The sequence below is a fragment of the Aulonocara stuartgranti genome (assembly GCF_965226115.1).
Source record: "Aulonocara stuartgranti genome assembly, chromosome: 20".
NCBI lineage: Eukaryota > Metazoa > Chordata > Actinopteri > Cichliformes > Cichlidae > Aulonocara > Aulonocara stuartgranti.
Window position 1 is genome coordinate 27653630 of NC_138956.1, and position 24303 is coordinate 27677932.

The following is a 24303-nucleotide window of genomic DNA, read 5'->3' on the forward strand; positions in this document are numbered from 1 at the left end:
GTCCTTGCACCAGTCCTTGAAAGCTTTCTTGATATCGTTTTCTTTCTTTTCTATGTCTTCTGATTCTGATTCTGAGTCTGATTCTGATTTACGGTTCTTCCAGTAAACCCTAAGTGTCTCGTCAGAAAAGCGCTCTGGGAGAAGCTTCGACACCTGACATCAGGCACAGCAGCATATAAATTACGTATTACACAGCCAATGTTTTCTTATGGAGATGCATAAAAAAAGAACACAGCACATAGAAATAAAGGCTGTAGTTCTCACCTTTGATTTGGAGATTGGGATTCCTTTGTCAGGGTTATCCTTGCGATAGAAAAATGCTTTACTGATGGGGTCCTCAGTGTTCATCCCATAGTCAAAAGTGACAGGCTAAAATAAAATTTTACAGAGAAGCCTGTGTTTATATCCACATATAAATATTGGCCCAGTGGAGGTTGCACACATATTTTAAATACATTCGGGGAAAAAAATCCAGATTTTAAGAAAAGTTATTAATCAATAAAACTCACAATGACTTCAAAATTTCCCCCAGGACACTTTTCATCCAGTTTTTTTGTCAAATCTGCCTTCAACTCCTGAACAATGAAGGAGATAATAGGACAGAATGTGCATTTTTATTATTGTTTTGTTAATCTTGTTTTTGAGCTGCTCTCATTCTTACCTTCATTTTTTCCTTTTTTCCTTCCTTGTTGTATTTTTCCTTGAGCTGAGAAAGGGGGGAAGTGGGAGGGAGAAGAAAAAGATTTATTCAGTACTGAAAATGCACAGCAAGCATGATAACATCAAACCAAAGGCACAACCTAAAATGAAAAGCTACAGGGAGGACTATGTTCATATTCACATGAAATAATTGCCCAGTGGGGGTTGGAAACATCTTAAAAAAATCAACAACAAAAATTAATATTTTAAGAAAGGTTCACAAATTAATAAAACTCACAATAATCACAAACTCATTCTTATCGACCCCAGGAACGTCCTTGAACAGTTCTTTTAAACTTTTCTTCTTCTCCTGAAGGATGGAGGTCAAAACATGTGTCTTATTATTATTGTTTTGTTAATATTGTTTTTTTAAGCTGTTCTCATACTTACCTCTGATATGTCCAATTGGTCTTTTTTCTTGTATTGAAAAAGTGGGAGGGGGAAGAAAAGGATTTAGTCAGTACTGAAAAAACACAGCAAGCATGATCACATCAAACCAAATGTTTAAAGAATCTATGTTTCTTAATTTCTCTGCTTCAAACACAATATTTCTCACCCATCAAATATGAGCTGTTCCAAAACTTTCTTCAGATATATTCTTTCTTCAGATATACATTAACAGCTTGGTATTTTAGTACATGCATGGAAAATTGACTCTTTGAAAGTAGTATTGCATGCATTCTAAGCTCAGGTTCTGTGCTTCCTCCCTCCCTTTCTCTGTCAATGGATCCCATTCAGTGTGAATACTTGACTTGTAATACAGGCACATAAAAACATAATTGCTTACCGTGGCCTGACCCACACAGTAGTACAGGTCTCGATCCATGACCCTCTTTAGAATCTTCCTTGCCTTCTTCAACTTATCTGAAGTAGAAGTAGAGTTGAGTATTTTTTCTATCACATGATCTACAGAGTAAACAGAAATAAATTGGAAGTTAAGACAGTTCAAACAAGATAAAACAATAAAATTCATCTTACAAAGTTATTTACACAAACTTATATCACAAAAAACCAACTGTATTATTATAGCAAACATTACTAAATATAGTGTAATAGAGTAAAGCCCCTCTGCAGAGAACAGTAGTTTAACCTCCTAACGGTGTGTTCACACTGAACGTGATAGACGCGACCAGAGCGTCAGGTTTACATGTAAAGTCAATGGAGAAGCGTGATGACCTGCGACTGGGGGTCCTGCGAAAATTCAGGAGCAGATTAGCGTTGCGAAAACGCGTCAAACACGCGTCAAAGTAGCGTGACTGGCGCATTTGACGTGCGTCTAATTCGCGTTGCACACGTGTTGAGGTGCAAATTTGCACGCGTCTGGCGCGTTTTGGTCGCGTCTATCACGTTCGGTGTGAACACACCGTAAGACCTGAACTCTTCCACGGCATGCGTTTTAATTTCTCTTTGATATTTGGGCATATTGGGGCCTGATGAATGTAAAAACAAAGAATTACCAGATTTATTTATTTTTTAACCTGATTTTTGTTTCTAAGAAAAATGAGAGCCACATATGAGGATATTCGTTTGAAATTTCAATAGAACAGTAGCAGTATAATGTCCTCGTAAGTGGATATCAGGCCCCTCTAGAGCAAAATTGAGTATTTTGGTCTAAATAACCCAAAATGTGATGTCCACATATGTGGACGCCAGGTCCTAGGAGGTTAAATAAATATACAGTTAAATTGTTTCAAAAATGTCAGTCAAAAGGAACATAGTCCTATTTGTGTGTTGTCCATAATCTTTCCCAATTCATATCTGTATTTAGTTTATCTGAAATAAACTGAATGAGATAAATAAAAACTTTTATAGGTAAAAAAAAAAATGCATGTAAAGACAATTTGTAATTTATACACAACACAGATCAAAGCCACTACCTGTCAGCTTCATGTATGCCTCCATGTTGTCTTTGGCTTCAGAGAGAGAAAACGTAGCATTTGAAGTTTCAATATGCATTTCTTGAACCTCATTTGCTAGCACGAGGGCATCTTTGATCCTGGAAATAATGACCCAACATATGACTTTAGTGGCACACTGCAAACAAGCTAAATTTTGTGCTAGTATTTTGAGTACACTCACATAATTTCTACAGCCAACGCTATCTTGTGCTTGCAGGCTCTTCTGTGGATAGAGTGCCTTTGTTGGAATATGTCATACAGATTTGCCACTTCCTGTTGACAGCATAGTTTAGTTATAGCTACTCATATATAACTTGTGTAACTTGTGTATCTGCAAATATACACATTCTGTATTTTTCATATGAAAGAAACTATACTGTGGTGGGGCTTGCTAATTTCTTGTTTTTGATTTATGTATGTTATGTTTTGTTTTACTTCATATGTTTATATGTTTCATATGTTGTTTGTTTAATTTAAGACAAAAAAAAATTAAATGAATGAGAGGTAAAACTTGAGGGGGTAGGGACAAATAAGTAAATACTTCAGCCTACTCCTTTTCAAACAAATAATGGAATGATATTTTGTAATGATTGTGAAGGCACATGTTTGAAATGTTTGAAATAAAAATGAACTGAACTGAACTGAAATATAGTTTTCCTTAAAAATTGATTTAAAAAAAAAAGCAGAGGTCAATACCTTGTCTCTAGAGCAAATGTGCTTAATTTTTGTTTTCTTTTTGCTCCCATCCTCCTCCTCCACATCACACACCCTGGCAAACATAATGAAGCGTTGATGGTCAAAGTTGTTCCGGATGCCCAGGTGGTGGCAATCCCTGAGATGGGAGAGAGGAAATGTGAATTAAAAAAACAAACAAACATCAAACAAGCAAGCAAACTAACAAACCAACAAAAAAAGCTTGTGGTAAACTCTTCAAAGAACCACTAAGTCTACTACAAAAATTGAATTTTTCTTTTGTAAAGCACGCTTCACCTGGCAAAGTAGTCAAACTTGTCAACATCAATCCCGGTTTCCTTGTTTGCCACAATTTCATAGAGAAAGGATTTTTCCTTTGTTCGACCTTTATACTCCCACTGTGGAGATAAAGCCAGACTAGAAGCATTAGATTCTCACTTCTGCAGCAGCGATGATTGTGAATTCACACAACTGATCAGTACCGTATCCTCATCTTGTTCCTTCTCCTGAGATTTTCCATCCTGATCTGGTTTCTTTTCCTGAGATTTTTCATCCTGATCTGGTTCCTTCTCCTGAGATTTTCCATCCTGATCTGGTTTCTTTTCCTGAGATTTTTCATCCTGATCTTGTTCCTTCTCCTGAGATTTTCCATCCTGATCTGGTTTCTTTTCCTGAGATTTTTCATCCTGATCTGGTTCCTTCTCCTGAGATTTTCCATCCTGATCTGGTTTCTTTTCCTGAGATTTTTCATCCTGATCTGGTTCCTTCTCCTGAGATTTTCCATCCTGATCTGGTTCCTTCTCCTGAGATTTTCCATCCTGATCTGGTTCCTTCTCCTGAGATTTTCCATCCTGATCTGGTTCCTTCTCCTGAGATTTTCCATCCTGATCTGGTTTCTTTTCCTGAGATTTTTCATCCTGATCTGGTTCCTTCTCCTGAGATTTTCCATCCTGATCTGGTTTCTTTTCCTGAGATTTTTCATCCTGATCTGGTTCCTTCTCCTGAGATTTTCCATCCTGATCTGATTCCTTCTTCGGACGTCCTTTAATCAGTTCTTCAATGAACACCCGGTCAGGATAACTTTTTTCTTCTATTTTCAGTCCATACTCCTTCATCATTTTCTTCAGGCCATTTTTTTGTTCCAGTAGGCGATCAAGCATATTAATAGAGGCATCCTCATGCTACAAGAATACACAGACAGGTGCTTTAGTGGCGACAGGATCAAAGTGAAAAAAAGCAAGCATGCAAATGTTGTTTTTAATCGCACATTTAAAAAAAAAGTCCCAATTTGCTTTACAAAGCTGATGTACAAACGCTGAATTTAAAGCAATACAAAATAAGATGGCTTAAGTGATACCATACATGCCAACCCTCCCGATTTTTCCTGGAGAATCCCGAATTTCAGTGCCCCTCCCGAAAATCTCCCGGAGCCACCAATCTCCTGAATTTCCACCCAGACAACAAAATTAAAAAACCATATCCCTACATCTCACATCCCACTAGCTTGATGTACAAAAAAGACGCAAAAAAAACGGTAAACTACTGCTAACGGAGAAAAGGGAGAGAAAAACATGGTTAAATTGTACAAAGACGAATAGTTCTAGCTACAGTCAACAGGGGAACGAGATTTGTAATGTACATGATTTAATTTGAGCAATCTGAAATGCATAATATGTATTGTATAGTTTACAGTCACTTGGTATTCGCTCGCTCTGTGGTAGAGTATTACTTCCTGTTCCTGCTCAAACACAGTGGTGTTTCTGAGTAGCTTATCTGCTTAGCAATTTAATTAATTAAATTAAATACAATCTTCACGTGCTTCATCCGAAGCACACTTTCTGTGTAGTCACCACCTAATTTATAGCCAAAGAATTCACTCACTGTCTCTGTACTGTTTCGCTAGCTTAGCTTAGCTCATAGCCGACTCGTTAGCACCATGGCTACTTCACCTGTCCCTCCTGCACTTTCTTGCTCATTGTGTCAGATGTTTAGTTACTCCTAGGCCTCCTTTAGCAGTAATGATATCTGTAACAAATGTAGCATATTTGCAGCTCTGGAGGCCAGGATTACTGAATTGGAGACTCGGCTTCGCACCCTTCATTCAGCCGTAGCTAGCCAGGCCCCTGTAGCTGGTGCAGCCAAAGAAAGCGTAGGCCCCACTAGCTGTTCCCCGGCAGACCCCAAGCAGCTGGGGAAAGAGGGTGGCTGGGTGACGGTGAGGAGGAAGCATAGTCCTAAACAGAAGCCCCAGGTACACCACCAACCTTTTCATGTGTCCAACTGTTTTTCCCCACTCGGCGACACACCCGCCGGGGTTCAAACTCTGGTAATTGGTGATTCTGTTCTCAGACATGTGAAGCTAGAGACACCGGCAACCATAGTCAATTGTCTTCCAGGGGCCAGAGCAGGAGACATTGAAGGAAATTCAAAACTGCTGGCTAAGGGTAAATGTAAATTCAGTAAAATCATAATTCACGTAGGCAGTAATGACACCCGGTTACGCCAAACGGAGGTCACTAAAATTAATATTGAATCGGTGTGCAACTTTGTCAAAACAATGTCGGACTCTGTAGTTTTCTCTGGTCCCCTCCCCAATCAGACCAGGAGTGACATGTTTAGCCGCATGTTCTCCTTAAATTCCTGGCTGTCTGAGTGGTGTCCCAGAAACGATGTGGGCTTCATAGATAATTGGCAAACCTTCTGGAGAAAACCTGGTCTTGTTAGGAGAGACGGCATCCATCCCACTTTGGATGGTGTCATGGTCCTGGGCCATGTGGGCCCAGTATTCTTAGTTTTCATGTATTTTTGTATTTTGTTCTTTATTTAGGCCATGCTTCCTGGGTTGATCTGTTACGTTGTTCCTTATGTGTTTTCCCTTCGTGACTCTTACCCCCTGTGTGCCCCTCTGTGTATTTATGAGCCCTCGTCTCTCTTTGTGTTTTATTCTATGTTTTCCCCAGCCCGTTATGTCTGCGTTCTCCCCGTGCTCTCTCTCCTCCTGTTTGAACCTCTGTGTACTTCCTGTTTTACTTTGCCCATCTCCCATCAGTGTTACGTTCACTCCTGCCGTGTCTTGTTATGATTATCAGTGTCACCTGTGTTCCCCGTGTGCATCCACTTCCCCTGATCATCCCTCATGTGTATTTAGTCTCTGTGTTTCATACAGTCTGTGTCGCGTCGTCTGTGTTCCCACCCTCCGTGTTTCCATGCCCAGACCTTTGTATTCTAAATCATAGCCTTACCTTAGTTCATTCCCAGTTTAGGTTTCTGTTTAGTTATTGCTTTTGTGCTGCCCTTATTCTGGTTTGTTTCTCTTGCGTTACCAGCCACAATAAAAGGCTCGCTTTTGTTTAAAGTTCACTCCCGTGTCACTTTTGTCTGCACCTGAGTCCTCCATGCACTCTCCACACGGTCTGTCACAGCGGACCGTGACAGGATGGAGCAGCTCTCATTTCTGGAAATATGGACAAATTTATTAAACCCCCCAAAATATGACTATCCAGAGTTGGGACCAGGAAGCAGAGTTGCAGTCTTACACGCCTCTCTGCAGCTTCTCTCCTCCTGCTACCCCCCCAAAAACCCATCTCCATAGAGACTGTGTCAGCTCCCAAAAAGACAAAAAACAAACTAAAAACCAGCAATAAACAACTTAAACATAAACAATCACAAAGAAAGAACAATACAGTATCCACATCTGAACCAAAGAGTAAAACAGTGAAATGTGGATTATTAAATATTAGGTCTCTCTCCTCCAAGTCTCTGTTAGTACATGACTTAATAATTGATCAACAAATCGATTTACTCTGCCTTACAGAAACCTGGTTGCAACAGGATGATTATGTTAGTTTAAATGAATCAACACCCCCGAGTCATTCTAACTACCAGAAATCTCGAAGCACAGGCAGAGGGGGCGGTGTGGCAGCAATTTTTCACACCAGCCTATTAATTAACAAAGTACCAAGACAGACTTTTAATTCATTTGAAATCCTGATGCTTAGCCTTGTCCACCCCAGCTGTAAAACTCAGAAACCAGTCTTATTTGTTATCATCTATCGTCCACTTGGGCCTTACACAGAGTTTGTCTGATTTCTCAGCCTTTTTATCTTATTTAGTTCTCAGCTCAGATAAAATAATTATTGTGGGTGATTTTAACATCCATGTAGATGCTAAAAATGACAGCCTCAACATGGCATTTGATCTGTTATTAGACTCAATTGGCTTCTCTCAAAATGTAAAAGATGTATAAAAAAAAAAACCCAGGTTTCTCTTCAGCACTGTAGCCAGGCTGACAAAAAGTCAGAGCTCTATTGAGCCAACCATCCCTTTAACATTAAGTAGTAATGACTTCATGAACTTCTTCACAAATAAAATTTTTATCATTAGAGAAAAAATTACCAATAATCATCCCACAGATGTAATATTATCTACAGTTACTTTTAGTACCATTGATGTTAAGTTAGACTCTTTTTCACCAATTGATCTTTCTGAGTTAACTTTAAAAATTACTTCCTCCAAACCATCAACGTGTCTTTTAGACCCCATTCCTACAAAACTGCAAAGTCCTGCCATTAATTAATTCTTTGATCTTAAATATGATCAACCTATCTCTAATAATCGGCTATGTACCACAGGCCTTCAAGCTGGCTGTAGTTAAACCTTTACTCAAAAAGCCATCTCTAGACCCAGCAGTCTTATCTAATTATAGGCCAATCTCCATCCTTCCTTTCATATCAAAAATCCTTGAAAAAGTAGTTGTCAAACAGCTAACAGATCATCTGCAGAGGAATTGTTTATTTGAAGAGTTTCAGTCAGGTTTCAGAGCTCATCACAGCACAGAAACAGCTTTAGTGAAGGTTACAAATGATCTTCTCATGGCCTCTGACAGTGGATTCATCTCTGTACTTGTCCTGCTAGACCTCAGTGCAGCATTTGATACTGTTGACCATAATATCCTATTACAGCAATTAGAACATGCTGTAGGTATTACAGGTACTGCGCTGCAGTGGTTTGTATCATACTCCAATTTGTACATGTAAATGGAGAGTCCTCTTCACACACTGAGGTTAATTATGGAGTTCCACAGGGTTCGGTGCTAGGACCAATTCTGTTTACACTATACATGCTTCCCCTAGGCAGCATCATTAGAAGACATAGCATACATTTTCACTGCTATGCTGATGACACCCAGCTCTATCTATCTATGAAGCCAGATAACACACACCGACTAGTTAAACTGCAGGAATGTCTTAAAGACATAAAGACCTGGATGGCCGCTAACTTTCTGCTTCTTAATTCAGATAAAACTGAGGTTATTGTACTCGGCCCTGAAAATCTTAGAAATATGGTATCTAACCAGATTCTTACCCTGGATGGCATTACCTTGGCCTCCAGTAACGCTGTGAAGAACCTTGGAGTCATTTTTGACCAGGACATGTCCTTCAACGCACATATTAAACAAATATGTAAGACTGCTTTCTTCCATTTGCGCAACATCTCTAAAGTTAGAAATATCCTCTCTCAGAGTGACGCTGAAAAACTAGTTCATGCATTTATTACTTCCAGGCTGGACTACTGCAATTCATTATTATCAGGATGTCCAAAAAACTCACTGAAAAGCCTTCAGTTAATCCAAAACGCTGCAGCAAGAGTACTGATAGGGACTAGAAAGAGAGAGCATTTTTCTCCTGTTTTGGCTTCCCTTCATTGGCTTCCTGTTAAATCCAGAATTGAATTCAAAATCCTGCTCCTCACATACAAGGTCTTAAATAATCAGGCCCCATCTTATCTTAATGACCTTGTAGTACCATATCACCCTATTAGAGCACTTCGCTCTCGCACTGCAGGCCTACTTGTTGTTCCTAGAGTATTTAAAAGTAGAATGGGAGGGAGAGCCTTCAGTTTTCAGGCCCCTCTTCTGTGGAACCAGCTTCCAGTTTGGATTCGGGAGACAGCCACTATCTCTACCTTCAAGATGAGGCTTAAAACTTTCCTTTTTGCTAAAGCATATAGTTAGGGCTGGACCAGGTGACCCTGAATCCTCCCTTAGTTATGCTGCAATAGATGTAGGCTGCCGGGGATTCCCATGATGCATTTAGTTTTTCCTTTCCAGTCACCTTTCTCACTCACTGTGTTAATAGACCGCGCTGCATTGAATCATATCTGTTATTAACCTCTGTCTCTCTTTCACAGCATGTCTTTTATCCTGTCTTCCTTCTCTCACCCCAACCGGTGATTAAACAGAAGTGTGAGATGGTCGAGAATTTACGCCAGCATCCGGTTATATTTAGATAGCATGGAGCAGACGCAGTTTCACTCCACCGAGAGAGCTCGTGGCGTAATTCTGAAGGCTACACCGTCACAGTCGCTCACTTCCGGCCTACCCGGCTGTCAGAGGAACTGGCCCACTTAGACCACGAAGGCTGGGTCCTCAGGTGGATGCAACCTCTGAATTTGGACAGCCGTGGCTGGGGGACAGTAATAACGGTGACATTTAACTTACTTGGGGTGATTGTGGCTCAAGAGTTGGGAGTTTACCTTGTAATTGGAAAGTTGCCGGTTCGAGCCCCGGCTTGGACAGTCTCGGTCGTTGTGTCCTTGGGCAGGACACTTCACCCGTTGCCTACTGGTGGTGGTCAGAGGGCCCGGTGGCGCCAGTGTCCAGCAGCCTCGCCTCTGTCAGTGCGCCCTAGGGTGGCTGTGGCTACAATGTAGCTTGCCATCACCAGTGTGTGAATGTGTGCGTGAATGGGTGGATGACTGGATATGTAAAGCGCTTTGGGGTCCTTAGGGACTAGTAAAGCGCTATATAAATACAGGCCATTTACAGGCCATTACTTTAAATAAATAATTTTAAATAAATAAACACTGTAAAATTCAATTTTTTTGTATATGTGTATGTATACGTATATGTATACCTACCCCCTTCACTTTTGAATGTCTCCCTAATTCAAGGTTGGCAAGTATGAGTGATACAGCAGTGTTAGCTTTCAAACATCATATCCTAAAGTGCATTCTATTATTGTGGATAAGACAATCATTCTAAATCTAACTATTTCAAGTGTTAAATGTTTTAATTACACCAACTATTATATTTATAATTAATTATAAAATTATATTTCATTTGGTTGGGGGGGGAGAGACACCTCCAGGCAAGTAAAATTAATAAAGGTGTGGAAGTATGAAGTTAGTGGTTTGAAACACTGTTGAATAAATTTCATTTCTAAAGTGTATTTAAGATTTTAAATGTTACCTGTACTTTTGTTAAGACGGCAGTGACTGTCAGTGCATGGTTGTTGATCAATAGTCATGACAATTGGCCATATTAATGATCAAGAAACGGTCCTCACAGCCCATTGTTTGTCGATTTTCAGTAATTATGATAACGTACTGTTGTTGGGGAAACCAGCAGTCAGGTGAGACTCAAGAAGTCACTTGGATATTGCTGCACATCTGCCTTTTCAAAGTCAGAATCCTTGTTTGTCTTTTGCAAGAATGTCTAATTACCAGAATCCAAATGTGCTAGCCACCTTAGTCACTTTAATGAGCAACATAGATTCTTGTTCTCACCAGAGCAAAGATACTGGCTGGACAACACTTGAAGTATCCCTTACATTTAAATGGAGGAACAAATATAACTGTATAGAAGAGAGCCATAACAATTACTTAATCATAGTCAGTTTCAAAATTAATTTAACTGAGTAGTTTTGCTGTATTTCATTTTTTTACTTCTCCAATGTAAGTGTACTCAGAGCTCCAAGGGGTTCAAACAGAGCATGTCCAGTAGCGTCCATGACAAAATTGACAGCCGTCAATTCTGATAAACCAGATCATAGATGATGCTGTGGCCCTCGTTATAGTAATCCATGAGAATGACCCAGTTCATTATCAGCCTGTAAATGTCTTCAAAGTGTCTGGAGGTCTCCCAAGAAGTAATACTGCTTGTAGTCATCTATTCACTACACCTTTGATCACAATTATTACTAAGGCACATAACATTGTGTTTATTCAGAGTACAGTAGTCTGGGTGCTGGTAAACTGTATCAGAGCACAGTATCTGTTTTGTTTTTTGTTATTTGTTTTCGTTTGTTGTTGAAATAACTGGACTAGAAGAAGGACAGTGGTATATGTACATTTTAGAATTTAACATTTAAGAGTTTAACAGTTCATGGTGTAATTAATCAAATCTGCTATTGAGACATTCAAAAGTACACATGTCGTCCTTAGCATCTGATATTCTTTTTAAAATTACTTATTTTAGTAATGCCATTGTCACCTGAGCTCTCCTCTCACCACAACCCTGCTTCACCCCTATCCACACATCTATCCACAACAAAGCGACCCCCACCCCCCACTCCAGCCCAGCCTCATATCTACTTCACAGCTGATCAGGTGAGAAATCAGCTCAAGAGGACGAAGGCAAGGAAGGCAGCAGGTCCGGATGGAATCTGCTCCAGACTGCTCAGGGACTGTGCAGACCAGCTCTGTCAGGTGGCCCTGTACATCTTCAACCTGAGCCTGAGTCTGGAGAGGGTTCCTGAACTGTGGAAGACTTCCTGTGTGGTTCCGGTGCCAAAAATCGCACACTCCAGGGAGCCCAACCACTTCAGGCCTGTTGCCTTGACTTCTCATCTGATGAAGACCATGGAAAGGCTCATCCTGCACCACCTTCAGCCACTGGTGGGCTCAGTGTTGGACCCCCTGCAGTTCGCCTACCGTTCTGGAATTGGGGTGGATGACGCTGTCATCTACCTGGTACACCGATCCCTCTCTCACTTAGAGCAGGCGGGGAGCACTGTGAGGATCATGTTTTTTGACTTCTCCAGTGCTTTCAACACCATCCAACCTGCACTACTGAGAGGGAAGCTGGAGGGAGCCGGAGTAGGCAAAAAGCTGACTGCATGGACCATCGACTACCTTACCAACAGACCACAGTATGTGAGGCTCCATGACTGTGTGTCCGAGGTGGTAATCTGCAGCACGGGGGCACCACAGGGCACGGTTCTCTCACCTTTCCTGTTCAGCCTTTACACTTCAGACTTCTGTTATAATTCGGCTGATTGCCATATACAGAAGTTCTCAGATGATACAGCCATCACTGGATGCGTATCAGACGGGAATGATCAGGAATACAGGGGGGTCATCAGTGACTTTGTTGGCTGGTGTGAGACCAACGTACTCCAAATCAACGCCGGCAAGACAAAGGAGATGATCATAGACTTCAGGAGGAAGTCACCCCCTACAACACCGGTGAACATCCAAGGGAAAGACATTGAGATAGTGGACTCTTATAAGTACCTGGGTGTTCACCTCAACAATAAACTGGACTAGACTACAATTACAGACGTCCTGTATAAGAAGGGCCAGAGTCGACTCCACCTGCTGAGGAGACTGAGGTCCTTCAGAGTCTGCAGGACTCTGTTAAGGACATTCTATGACACTGTGGTAGCATCTGCCCTTTTCTATGCAGTGGCCTGCTGGGGGAGTGGATGCACGGACAGGGACAGGAGCAGAATTGACAAACTGGTGCGGAGGTCTAGCTCCGTGCTGGGATGTCCCCTGGAGTCTGTGGAGGTGGTTGGTGAGGGGAGGGGAGGATGTTAGTAAAGCTGACATCCATCATGAACAACCCACATCACCCACTGCATGAGTATGTGAGTGGGCTGAGCAGCTCCTTTAGTCAGAGACTGAAACACCCTCGCTGCAGGAAGGAGCACTTTCGCAGATCATTCATCCCAACAGCAGTTAGAATCTATAACTCCTCAATCACGATGTCATAAGTCACTGGACACTGCGAACATCCACGGTCACCACTTCATGCATAATGGACCTTCCATGACCTTCCAAGCTAAATAGTTTATGTCTTCCATATTTCCAACTATATCCATAATCACATACTGTGTATGCTACCATTGTATATAGTGTATTATCTTACTTTTTTTCATTGATTGTACTTAATTGAATTTTTGTATTTCCTTCATATATCTGTACTTGAGCTGAGGTGACGCAAAAATTTCCCCGTTGTGGGATCAATAAAGTCTTATCTTATTTTATTTCTTAAATATTAACAGTGCAGTGTGTTTTGGGTGGAGGTCAAGAAAATACTGAACTGGAGAAATGTACTTAAGCTTTTAAAATTAGCAGTACTCAATGTGATTGAGGCAGTCTGTTGCCTCAAATTGTTTACGTTTTGTGTAACATGTTTGAGTTTTCAATATTCAGATCTTTGACTTTTCTTTAATTGAATAGGATTACAAAAGTGAACAATAAATACTGAGTTTTGCTGAACTGAAAAAGTGACTGTTGCACTCAGTCCTTTTAAGTTATGTCAGCTAGTTCCCATTGGAGAAATAAATAAAAACTTTAGTTCTAGTTACTAAATATTTTTGAATATAGTTATTAAATATTTTACTTTCATTTTAGTCAAAAGGTACATTTCAAATGTAATCAAAATATTAGAGTTCTGATAACCTTCAACTTTTAAATTCATCAACTTAAATTTAAGGCAATCAGTTGGCTTAATTTTCTTTAAATTCTGCAAACTTCTTTGGGTTTACAGTGTAGCTATAATTTCATATTGTAGGTATATTTACTCTGTATTTATTTCTACCTGGGCTTATTTGAGTTTTTGCACTGAACAGAAAAACAGCTTGTAATGTGAAGTGCTGTTGGGTCAGAAAAGCCACAATATAAATTGTAGTCCATTTCCATTACTTTTTCAGTGATACGGTAAGATTTGATTTGTGTTAAACCCAACCTCAACCCTGCACCCTTAAGAGCATCAAAATAGCATTAAAAGCACCCTTACACCACAGGGTCCAGACAAAGGGTTATTATAAAACAACCTGAGAGTAAGACCTGGGACTTGAGTTTTATGTTTTAGTTTAAGAGTCGACCCAAAAACAGACTGGACACAAAATAAAACCAAGTACCTTTGATTATAAAGGTACACAGCAAATTCAAAAGTGTTAAATGTTTTGGTGTTAATAGTCTTCTTGCAAAAGTAGAGTTAATTTTACTCTAAGTAGAGTCACATTCTTTTCATGTAACTCTGAGGTGTAAAATGATAGTAGTTAAAATCGAGTGTTAAAAATGAGTGTTTCTATGTCAAATCTGGAGGTGTTACAATGGAAACATTAACTCTTGACCTCTTAACTCTGAACTCCTAGAGGTGCTATGACACCAACAGGGATGATCTGATATCCTCGTGTTGGTGTTGTTCCCAAATCATCATTAAAATGTTGTTCCAGGTTCAACATTGCAAGTGACCAATCACATTGTTGTGACGTTATTCTTTTGCGAGCCAAGCCATTCGTGCATTCGTGCAATTCCAATGTTGCAAGGACAATATCAATTCTGCTTACTGTTTATTAAAGAGTTACGGTTAGGGTCAGGGTCCGTTGATCGGCGGACAGAGGCGGTTTCTCGCAGCTTAAGTACAGTTTTTTGTTTTACGGCGGTTTTTCCCGAAGTCGCAAAAGTATGACGTCACGACATTCTGATTGGTCACTTGCAATGTTGATCCTGGGACAACATTTAGTATGATGATCTGGGAACAACACCAACACGAGGATATCAGATCAGGCATTAGCCATGTTGCTTGGTCATAGCATAATATTCTGTTTTAGCTAGCTGAAAGGTATTGTTTGTGGGCAAATACCACAGCCTTGAAAAAAGCTTGCATGTGAATTTTCAGTCAAACCTTTGGTCAAATACACCTAAAACAATGTCTAGAATGTGAAATGTTGGTATAATGGTGCTACTTGAAGCCTGAAAACGATCGCCCATAAAAAAAACAAAAAACGAGCAAACAGCAGTAGCAGACGTCCTGACTGGATTCTACGTTAGCATAGATCCCTCCAGAGTTTCGTGCACACGGTTTAAGTAAAAATGAAAAAGTTTGAGGTTTTACATTTAGTTCAGTATTACCTGTTGCCTGTGTCTTTGTCTTTTGGGAAAATACTTTACACAAGTAATGGCTCAAAGAGGATTCCTTTTTTTTTTTTTTTCACTGTGCTCCAATTGTTTACTGGATTATTTGTGCCATTAATTAGTGTCAACTAATTTTTATTCAATCTCCGCACAGGATATGCTTGTGAAGATGGATTATGGGGGAGAGCAGAAGTGCGTTGAAGTTCCACAAAGGGATGAATGAAGGACATGCATATTGTATTGAAGAAATAAGTGATGAGAATGCTGTTATTTGCATTTACCAGCTCATCTATGTCAGACCTTTTGATAAACAAAATTCTAATGAAAGTGAGAACATTTATACTGTTACATCTTTCAGAAAATGTTTTGAAATTGTGGTGCACAGTTCAGAATAAATGTTTTTCAAAAACCGTTGCATCTTTTTAGTAAATGTTTATTTCCAAAATAAATTTCTAGAAGTTCAGAACAGTAAAATTCCCACTTTTTAGTATGAATTAGAAGATAACTCTTGCGTAGATAAACTAAAATACTCTTTGAGAGTTAATATATAAACTCTTAACACCAAGTGTTAAATTATCAACTCCAGACAGATTTGGTGTTTAACACTAAATCAGAGTTAACATACCAACTCTCCAAAAAGAGTTAAATTAACACTCTCTGGTGTGGACCCATATAGACACTTTAATAGTGTTGAAATCAAATCCGACAGTGTTAATTTGGACATGCTGGATTTGCTGTGTAATGTGGATTTAAAAAAGCACCAAAAGGTGCAACAAACAAAGTCAAAAAAAATAAAATGGGGCAAAGAACACACAACTCACAGGAGAGACATCACTGTATCATGGCTTCCTTGAATTCAGTTAAATTGAGTTTATTTATTTTTTTCTCCCAAGAAAACATTTTTAATTAATTAAAAACAAGAAGGATATAGCTAATACAATAGAAATTAAAAGTTATAGAAGAAAATTAAAATGCTAAAAATGGAGCATGCACCGTGACGCAAACCGTAAATTTTATCCAAACTAAAGGTTTAAATCACCGTCAATTTCAGTATTTTATGCAGGAAATAGATTCAGAGAATGCCGACATTCCTTATCATACAGAGGTCCGTTGGCTGAGTTGGGGAAAAGTTCTCAATTGAGTTTTTGAGCTCAGCAGGGAAATCTGTCAGTTCATGAACATGGCATGTATGATGTGGTGAAGGCATTTCAAGTGAAGCAGTCACAAATGCACCAGTGCAACTTGCCTCTCTTTCCCTGTTGCCAAGTAATGTTGAACCACGTCAGCGCAACAGTGTTCCCAAATGCGCACTTTGCTGATAAACTGAGCGCACTGATTTTACTCAGCGCTTTGGTGACTTTGAAGCACAAAAAGAGAATTTCGAGCTGCTTCACAACCCATTTACGTGAAAACTGCACCTGTGCAGATTCAGATGGAGCTGCACTGTAATGGGACACTCAAGGCAAAGTACGACACTGAATGGCCCGCACAGTTTATTAGTTCCATTCCTGAAGCAAAGCCCAGCTCCGTCTACATGCAGCTCCAAACTTGTGTATGCTTTCATTTATTTTCATTTTTTTGGCAGCATGTTCATATTTCTAACTAGCATAATTTTGACAGGATATATATTTATGAAGAGCAAAATATTTACAGTTTATTTTTTTAAGTTTATTTATTCTGGAATAATATTCCTGTCTATTTTTAATTCATATTTATGTTTAAAAATAATCATTTTAGTGTGTTCAATAAATGTTTATCTTGTTTGGCCCGCGACCTAAAGTGTGCCTTGAGGTTTGGCCCCCTGTGCAATTGAGTTTGACACCCCTGCTCTAAGGGATTAATAGGAAGAAATCTCTGTCAGAACCAGGCTCAGATAGGGCAGCCATCTGCTGCAACCGGTTTTGGGGTGAGGGGAGGAAGACAGGGCAAAAGATCCACTTTGCAAGAGAGCCAGGGATTAATAGCAATGATTAAATGCAGAGTGGTGTATAAAGACATAGCGAATTAGGTGAATGAAGAAGAAACATTCAGTGCATCATGGGAAGCCACCACTAGCCTAGCTGCATTGTACCAGATTCAGCGAGGGTGTAGGGTCACCTGATCCAGCCCTAACTATACAGTCGTGGCCAAAAGTTTTGAGAATGACACAAATATTAGTTTTCACAAAGTTTGCTGCTAAACTGCTTTTAGATCTTTGTTTCAGTTGTTTCTGTGATGTACTGAAATATAATTACAAGCACTTCATACTTCAAAGGCTTTTATCGACAATTACATGACATTTACGCAAAGAGTCAGTATTTGCAGTGTTGGCCCTTCTTTTTCAGGACCTCTGTATTTGACTGGGCAACCTCTCAATTAACTTCTGGGCCAAATCCTAACTGATCGCAACCCATTCTTTCATAATCACTTCTTGGAGTTTGTCAGAAGTAATGGGTTTTTGTTTGTCCACCTGCCTCTTGAGGATTGACCACAAGTTCTCAATGGGATTAAGATCTGGGAAGTTTCCAGGACATGGACCAAAAATTTCAACGTTTTGGTTTTGGTCCCCGAGCCACTTAGTTATCACCTTTGCCTCATGGCACGGTGCTCCATCGTGCTGGAAAATGCATTGTTCTTCACCAAACTGTTGTTGGATTGTTGAAAGAAGTTGTTGTTGGAGGGTGCTTTGGTACCATTCTTTATTCATGGATGTTTTTTGGGGCAAAATTGTGAGTGAGCCCACTTCCTTGGATGAAAAGCAACCCCACACATGAATGGTCTCAGGATGCTTTACTGTTGTCATGACACAGGACTGATGGTAGCGCTCACCTTTTCTTCTCTGGACAAGCCTTTTTCCAGATGCCCCAAACAATCGTAAAGAGGCTTCATTGGAGACTATGACTTTGCCCCAGTCCTCAGCAGTCCATTCAACATACTTTCTGCAGAAGATCAATCTGTCCCTGATGTTTTTTTGGGAGAGAAGTGGCTTCTTTGCTGCCCTTCTTGACAAGAGGCCATCTTCCAAAAGTCTTCGCCTCACTGTGCATGCAGATGCGCTCACACCTGCCTGCTGCCATTTGTGAGCAAGCTCTGCACTGGTGGCACTCCGATCCCGCAGCTGAATCCTCTTTAGGAGATGATCCTGGCGCTTGCTGGACTTTCTTGGACGCCCTGAAGCCTTTTTAACAAGAATTGAACCTCTTTCCTTGAAGTTCTTGATGATCCTATAAATTGTTGATTTAGGTGCAATCTTAGTAGCCACTAGTGATGGCCAAATGAAGCTTTCTGAAGCACTGAAGCTTGTATTGAAAAACGGTTCATTACTCAAAGCTTTTCAACACAGTCCTCTCTGGTGACATCTGGTGGCCAAAAATATGAAGAGCAGCTTGAATCCCCAAAATAAAACCAACTGCTTCATTATGATTGCTCACGCTACAGCAGGGGCAATTCTAGGATCAGAGATATGGGGGTGCTGAGCACTCAGAGAGCTGCCCAGCCAGGCAAGATAAACTTTACTCATCATGATGAGACTTCTTCCCTGTCTATTCCTCGCTGGCTTCAAATCTCTCAGTGGAATGATCAGTGGTTCGCTATCTGTCACCATCAAAACACCACAAATCCCACGAATGATTCATTTCCTTATAAACCATTGAATCAGACGCCGAAGCAGTTAGGCTCTAAATGAAGCTTCGGACGTCACTGATCACGTGACTCTGGCCAAACGAATCAAGCTTCAACACAGTGCTTCTAAAGCAGTGTGTTAATTTTTTTGACACACGCACCGTAGCGTCAGCTTCAAGCGGGCCATCACTAGTAGCCACAATATCCTTGCGTGTGAAGCCATTTTTATGCAACGCAACGATGGCTGCACGCTTTTCTTTGCAGGTCACCATGTTTAACAATGGAAGAACAATGATTTCAAGCATCACCCTCCTTTTAACATATCAAGTCTGCCATTCTAACCCAATCAGTCTGACATAATGATCTCCAGCCTTGTGCTCCTCAACATTCTCACCTGAGTTAACAAGACGATTACTGGAATGATCTCAGCAGGTCCTTGAATGACAGCAATGAAATGCAATGGAAAGGTATTTTTGGGATTAAGTTAATTTTCATGGCAAAGAAGGACTATGCAATTCATCTGATCACTCTTCATAACATTCTGGAGTATATGCAAATTGCTATTATAAAAACTTAAGAAGCAACTTTTTCAATTCAGAATCAGAATCAGAAAGGGTTTTATTGCCAAATGTTGAGCAGGTTTACAACATTAGGAAATTGCTGCGGTGCTTCAGTGCAAATTTCCAATATTTATGTGATTCTCAAAACTTTTGGCCACGACTGTAGAGCATATAGTTAGCGTTTGATCAGGAGACCCTGCATCATCTCTTAGTTTATAGAAGAAGGGAGATTAGGGAAGTAGAGAAAGCTTGGCAAAACAGACAATCAAGACACTCATAGGGGAAGTTAAACTCAAAGCAACGCACAAGAGATACTATCACCCATCTATCTAACTATCATAGTAAAACAGGAAATAATAGAGAAAAGACACACACTTAACAAGGTAAAAGAAGAACACTGGGGAGGCAGGAATAACAAAGTGAAGACAAAACTGAAACTCACCATAATAATGAGAAAATAGACTCTACCATAGTAAAGTGATAAAGGTTTCAAACAAGAATCTAAGAATGCAATAAAAAAACCAAAACCAAAATCGAAGCCTTAACCCTTTAAAGCCAGTCGGAGCGGGCACGCTGCGTTTTGCTTAACTATTTTTAAATCCCGGTAGCACTGCAACCATGTAAGCTAGCAATAATTTTTTTTGTATATGAAACCGGAGAAATTTTACTTATATCTTATGCCATCAGTTTGTCCTAGGTAACGGTTTCCTTCCACATATAGCTTTGAAAAAACTACATAAAAAGCACTTGCAGCAACAAAAACATAATATTACAGAAACAAGCTTTGCTGATCTGATCGGCTGTTCGTAACACTTCCTATGTCCATCAGCGCGAACTATCGCATATCCGCCATGACCTGGCCGAAACCGGAAGTGATGTCATTTTGCGGAAATGTAGTTTTTTTTTTTTTTACCATCAGGGCCTCATGAGCCTATACTGGTGTTTTTAAAAGTTATGTTTGACTTTATGACTTTCTGTGTCGTTTCTGGGATGCTTAGAAGTCAAATTCCACTGCTGGAAATAGTTTATTTTGATGCATATACTATTTTCTTTTTGCAAATTTGCATTTTAATATTTATTTTCGTTTTTCCTGCAGTATATAAAAATTGGTGAATTTCAAAAATAAAACTATGAAGACACTCAAAATAAATTTCCTGTGGTGGGAAACTATTTTGTGCAACTTTTTTGTATTTACAGTTTTGAGGGATAAGCCTCTTAAAATTCTCTAACTAGAAATATATGTTAAAAAAACCAAAACGATTTTCAATTTTTTTGTAGTTTATTGCACTTTTTTGCAATTTATGTAATTACTATGCACTTAATGCATACATATTATTAAAATTTGGGCTATAATGGTTGTTTTGGTGTACAGCAACTTGAAATGCTCCCAAAAATGGCACTACAGTATGTAAAAAATATAATATAATATATAACACTGTGTCGGTTTGAAAGGTACTGTCTTAAAGTTTTTCTAGTCCTACCTGGATAACAGGAGTTTTTCTGTTCACCTCGGTGAACTGTCATCTCCCAGAGCTCCTTTAACTTGTGGTGTACCTCAGGGGTCCATTCTAGGCCCCCTGCTGTTTACTCTGTATTTGCTCCCTCTGGGCGATGTGCTGCGCAAACATAATGTGTCCTTCCACACCTTTGCTGATGACATTCAGATCTACCTCCCTCTGAGGTTAGACTGTAAGGACTCTCTGCAGCCGTTATTCTTCTGTCTGTCTGACATTAAGACTTGGATGGCTCTTAAGTTCCTACATCTAAATGAAAGTAAAACTGAAGTCATTGTGTTTGGGCTTCCTAAAGACCCCAACCTTTCCTTTGATTTTATGGGACCCCTAACTTCCAAATGTACTTCCTCCATTAAGAGCCTCGGTGTTACTTTTGACAGTGCTTTTAAATTTGATAAACAAATCAGCTCTGTAGTCAAGGGATCTTTTTATCATCTACGGATTTTAGCTAAAGTCAAGTCCTACCTGTGCAGGAACAATCTAGAAAGGGTGGTCCATGCTTTTATTACATCACGGCTGGACTACTGTAACTCCCTTTATGCTGGTTTAGATCGTTCCTGTCTGCATCGCCTCCAACTGGTGCAGAACGCTGCTGCTCACATGCTGACTGGTTCCAAAAAGAGAGACCACATCACTCCGGTCCTCTGCTCTTTCCACCGGCTCCCAGTTGCTTTTAGGATTGATTTTAAAATTTTACTGCTGGTTTTTAAGGTTCTTAACGGTACTGCACCTCCTTACCTGGCAGAGCTTCTTAGCATTTATCGCCCCAGGAGATCTTTGAGGTCAGCAGACCTGATGCTTTTAGATGTTCCCAGGTACAGATTAAAGACTAGGGGAGAGAGGGCTTTTGCTGTGGCTGCACCCAGACTGTGGAACAGTTTACCTCCTCACATCAGATTCTCCACAAGCCTAGGAACTTTTAAAACTGCTCTTAAAACTCACCTCTTCTCATTGGCTTTTAGCAAGGTTTAACTTACTGTTTTAACTTATTGTTTTATCAGTGAGGTGTTTTATGTACTTGTGTATTGTACAGCACTTTGGTCAGCCTTGGTTGTTGTTAAATGTGCTTTATAAATAAACTTGACTTGACTGACTTGACTAAAAGCTCTGGCAGTCGTGGTTCGATGGTAGGTCTTAAAGGGTTAAACACTGAGTAGCAGGTAAAAGCTAAAGAGAATCTCAGACATTATATTAACTAACAGGTCAAACAGAAACATAAGAACCATAAGACTGGGGAACAGGTACTCCTACAAAGTTTAAAATCAATTGCCCCTAAAGTTCGGATCACTTTTTACTGTAGTTTAATTTATTTATGCCTTTTCAATTATTATTTACTTACCTCCCATTTCCCATTGTCTTTTTTGTCTGCTTCAGGCATAAACATCCGATCAAAAAGATGAGAAAAGGGCCCGTGCCCTTTATATGAAAAAATAAATATATAAATTATTTGAACAATAGGGTGATTTGTGATAACTTATTATTAGTCATTGCACACTGACTAGTATAGACAGGTACTTGTATAGATGGGAATGCAGTGCAGTGAACAGCTTCTAGTTAAAAGGAAATATTGTATAACACTGAAACGTAGATAGCATTTATTTTATTAAGATGAGAAACATCTGTTGTATAGTGTATATCATATTTTATCCTATTAAATGTTCATCCTGTTTAGACTTTATTCCTAGTCACATCAGTGGTCAAGGTCAACATAATACTTGACATGGGGATAGTTTCATTTTAGTTTCATGTTTAATCACACCTTATGATGACCATCTGCAACATAATACTTGTGATACATAAAATATTTGTATTACTTACCTAGGTCATGACAAAGACCGGCAATCTGCACACAGAGGACATCTTGTTCACTGATGAGTGATTCCTTCAACTCATCTAACTTCTCTAAATCCTTCAACTCCTCCAGTGCCTTGATCTGCTCCAACTGCTTTACCCTCAGAGCTTTTGCAAGCTCACCTGCTAAATGTGCCACCCTTTAAAGAATAAAGGTAGAACACACACACATACACATACTCTTTAGTGCATTGGATTAATTGTTTTCAGTTGGTACATTGCTACACTGCTAAAAATAGTAAAAAAAAAAAAAGTAATACTTTGAAAACACATCAGATCTAAAGTATATCAAAAAAATCTCCTTTGGGCTATATAAAATATTATCAGTCAATCAATCAATCAATAAACCAGTCTGTCCCTTGTTTTGGAATTTTGTTACATGTGTGCAAACCCATGGACATACCCAATTGAGTGTTCAAAGCGGTTGTGGGATGCTCCTGGATAAACAAAATACACCCCACCAAGTTGCTTGATGTTTCGTAGTCTCTGGAACTCAGGGGTGTTTATAATTTTGACAAGAACTGGGTGTAACTCAATGTGGCCATGGATGGGATCATTAAACACCTTTGTGAAGAAAAAGAACAAGACGACAATCAAAAGAAGACTAAAAAGAATTAAACGATTTCCAGCTCTTACCCAAGAACAGGTAGCAGGTCTCAGTCCTTTTATATATAACTTAATGTTTTTCAAACAGTGGTATGTAAGCATTGAGGCTGATGCTAGGCTAAGGATCTTCTAGTATCATGCCTTTTACTGTGGCAATGGCAACTTGTTTAAATAAAAATAAGGTATTTTCCCAAGAGGAAATTTAAAGGATATTTTATTTTACATGGACAGTTACAGTCCTTTTGAATATTTTCAATACTGTACCAGATTATAAGAATATTTTTTTTCAATTAACCGGTTATTGTGAGATAAACACCAAGAGTCAAGTTAAATCACCTTTCTTAAATCTTTGCTGTTCTTCTGGACTGCAATTTTGCAAGTGCCAGGGTTGGTGTCATCGTCATCCTTGTCAGGTTGGTTTATCTACACAAAGTTGATTAGTAAAACCAAGACAACAACCAGGTACAAAACCAAAATGACAGAGTTATATATACAATATATATAATGTTTAATTGCAACTTCTATCATATTACTTTTTACATAGTAATCTCTATATCTACTACAATGAAATAAAGTAGTACCTCAAAGGGTGGTGTTTTGCACGGCTTTTGGTTGACTTTATTCATCTTGGACATAGGGCTGAACGATTATGGAAAATAATCTAATTGCGATTTTTTTTTGCCCCAATATTGCGATTGCGATGCGATATGCGATTATTTTTTAAGGTCTTTGTCTTCTGTATTATTAAACAAAGACAAGCAATACATCATATAGTATGGCCAATACTATATTACATTAATTTTAAACTGTTCTTTCCTGGAAGACAGACCTCTGTTATGATGACATGAGGTGATGCATGAATTGATGACTGACATTTTTATTTAACTTCTTCAATCACAACAGTATATTTGAACATACACAATAGTTTATTTTTAGCTTACAAACATCTGAGCA

The 24303-nt window shown here is 39.4% G+C and overlaps 1 protein-coding gene across 1 annotated transcript; it reads right to left on the reverse strand.

Annotated features, from left to right (window-relative positions):
* Positions 1-69: 69 nt before the first annotated feature.
* LOC309697686 (deoxynucleoside triphosphate triphosphohydrolase SAMHD1-like) lies at positions 70-23977 on the reverse strand (the record flags this gene model as incomplete). The annotated part of the gene is made up of 17 exons (XM_082519801.1): positions 23931-23977; positions 23686-23772; positions 23147-23307; positions 22711-22883; positions 22232-22308; positions 3773-4471; positions 3588-3688; positions 3294-3429; positions 2779-2870; positions 2577-2695; positions 1487-1605; positions 1090-1116; positions 938-1009; positions 662-706; positions 510-575; positions 265-369; positions 70-153 (listed from the first exon to the last, which is right to left on the reverse strand). Coding segments are annotated over exons 1-17 (2208 nt in total), but the record flags the coding sequence as incomplete, so codon positions are not given.
* Between the last annotated feature and the right edge of the window lie 326 nt (positions 23978-24303).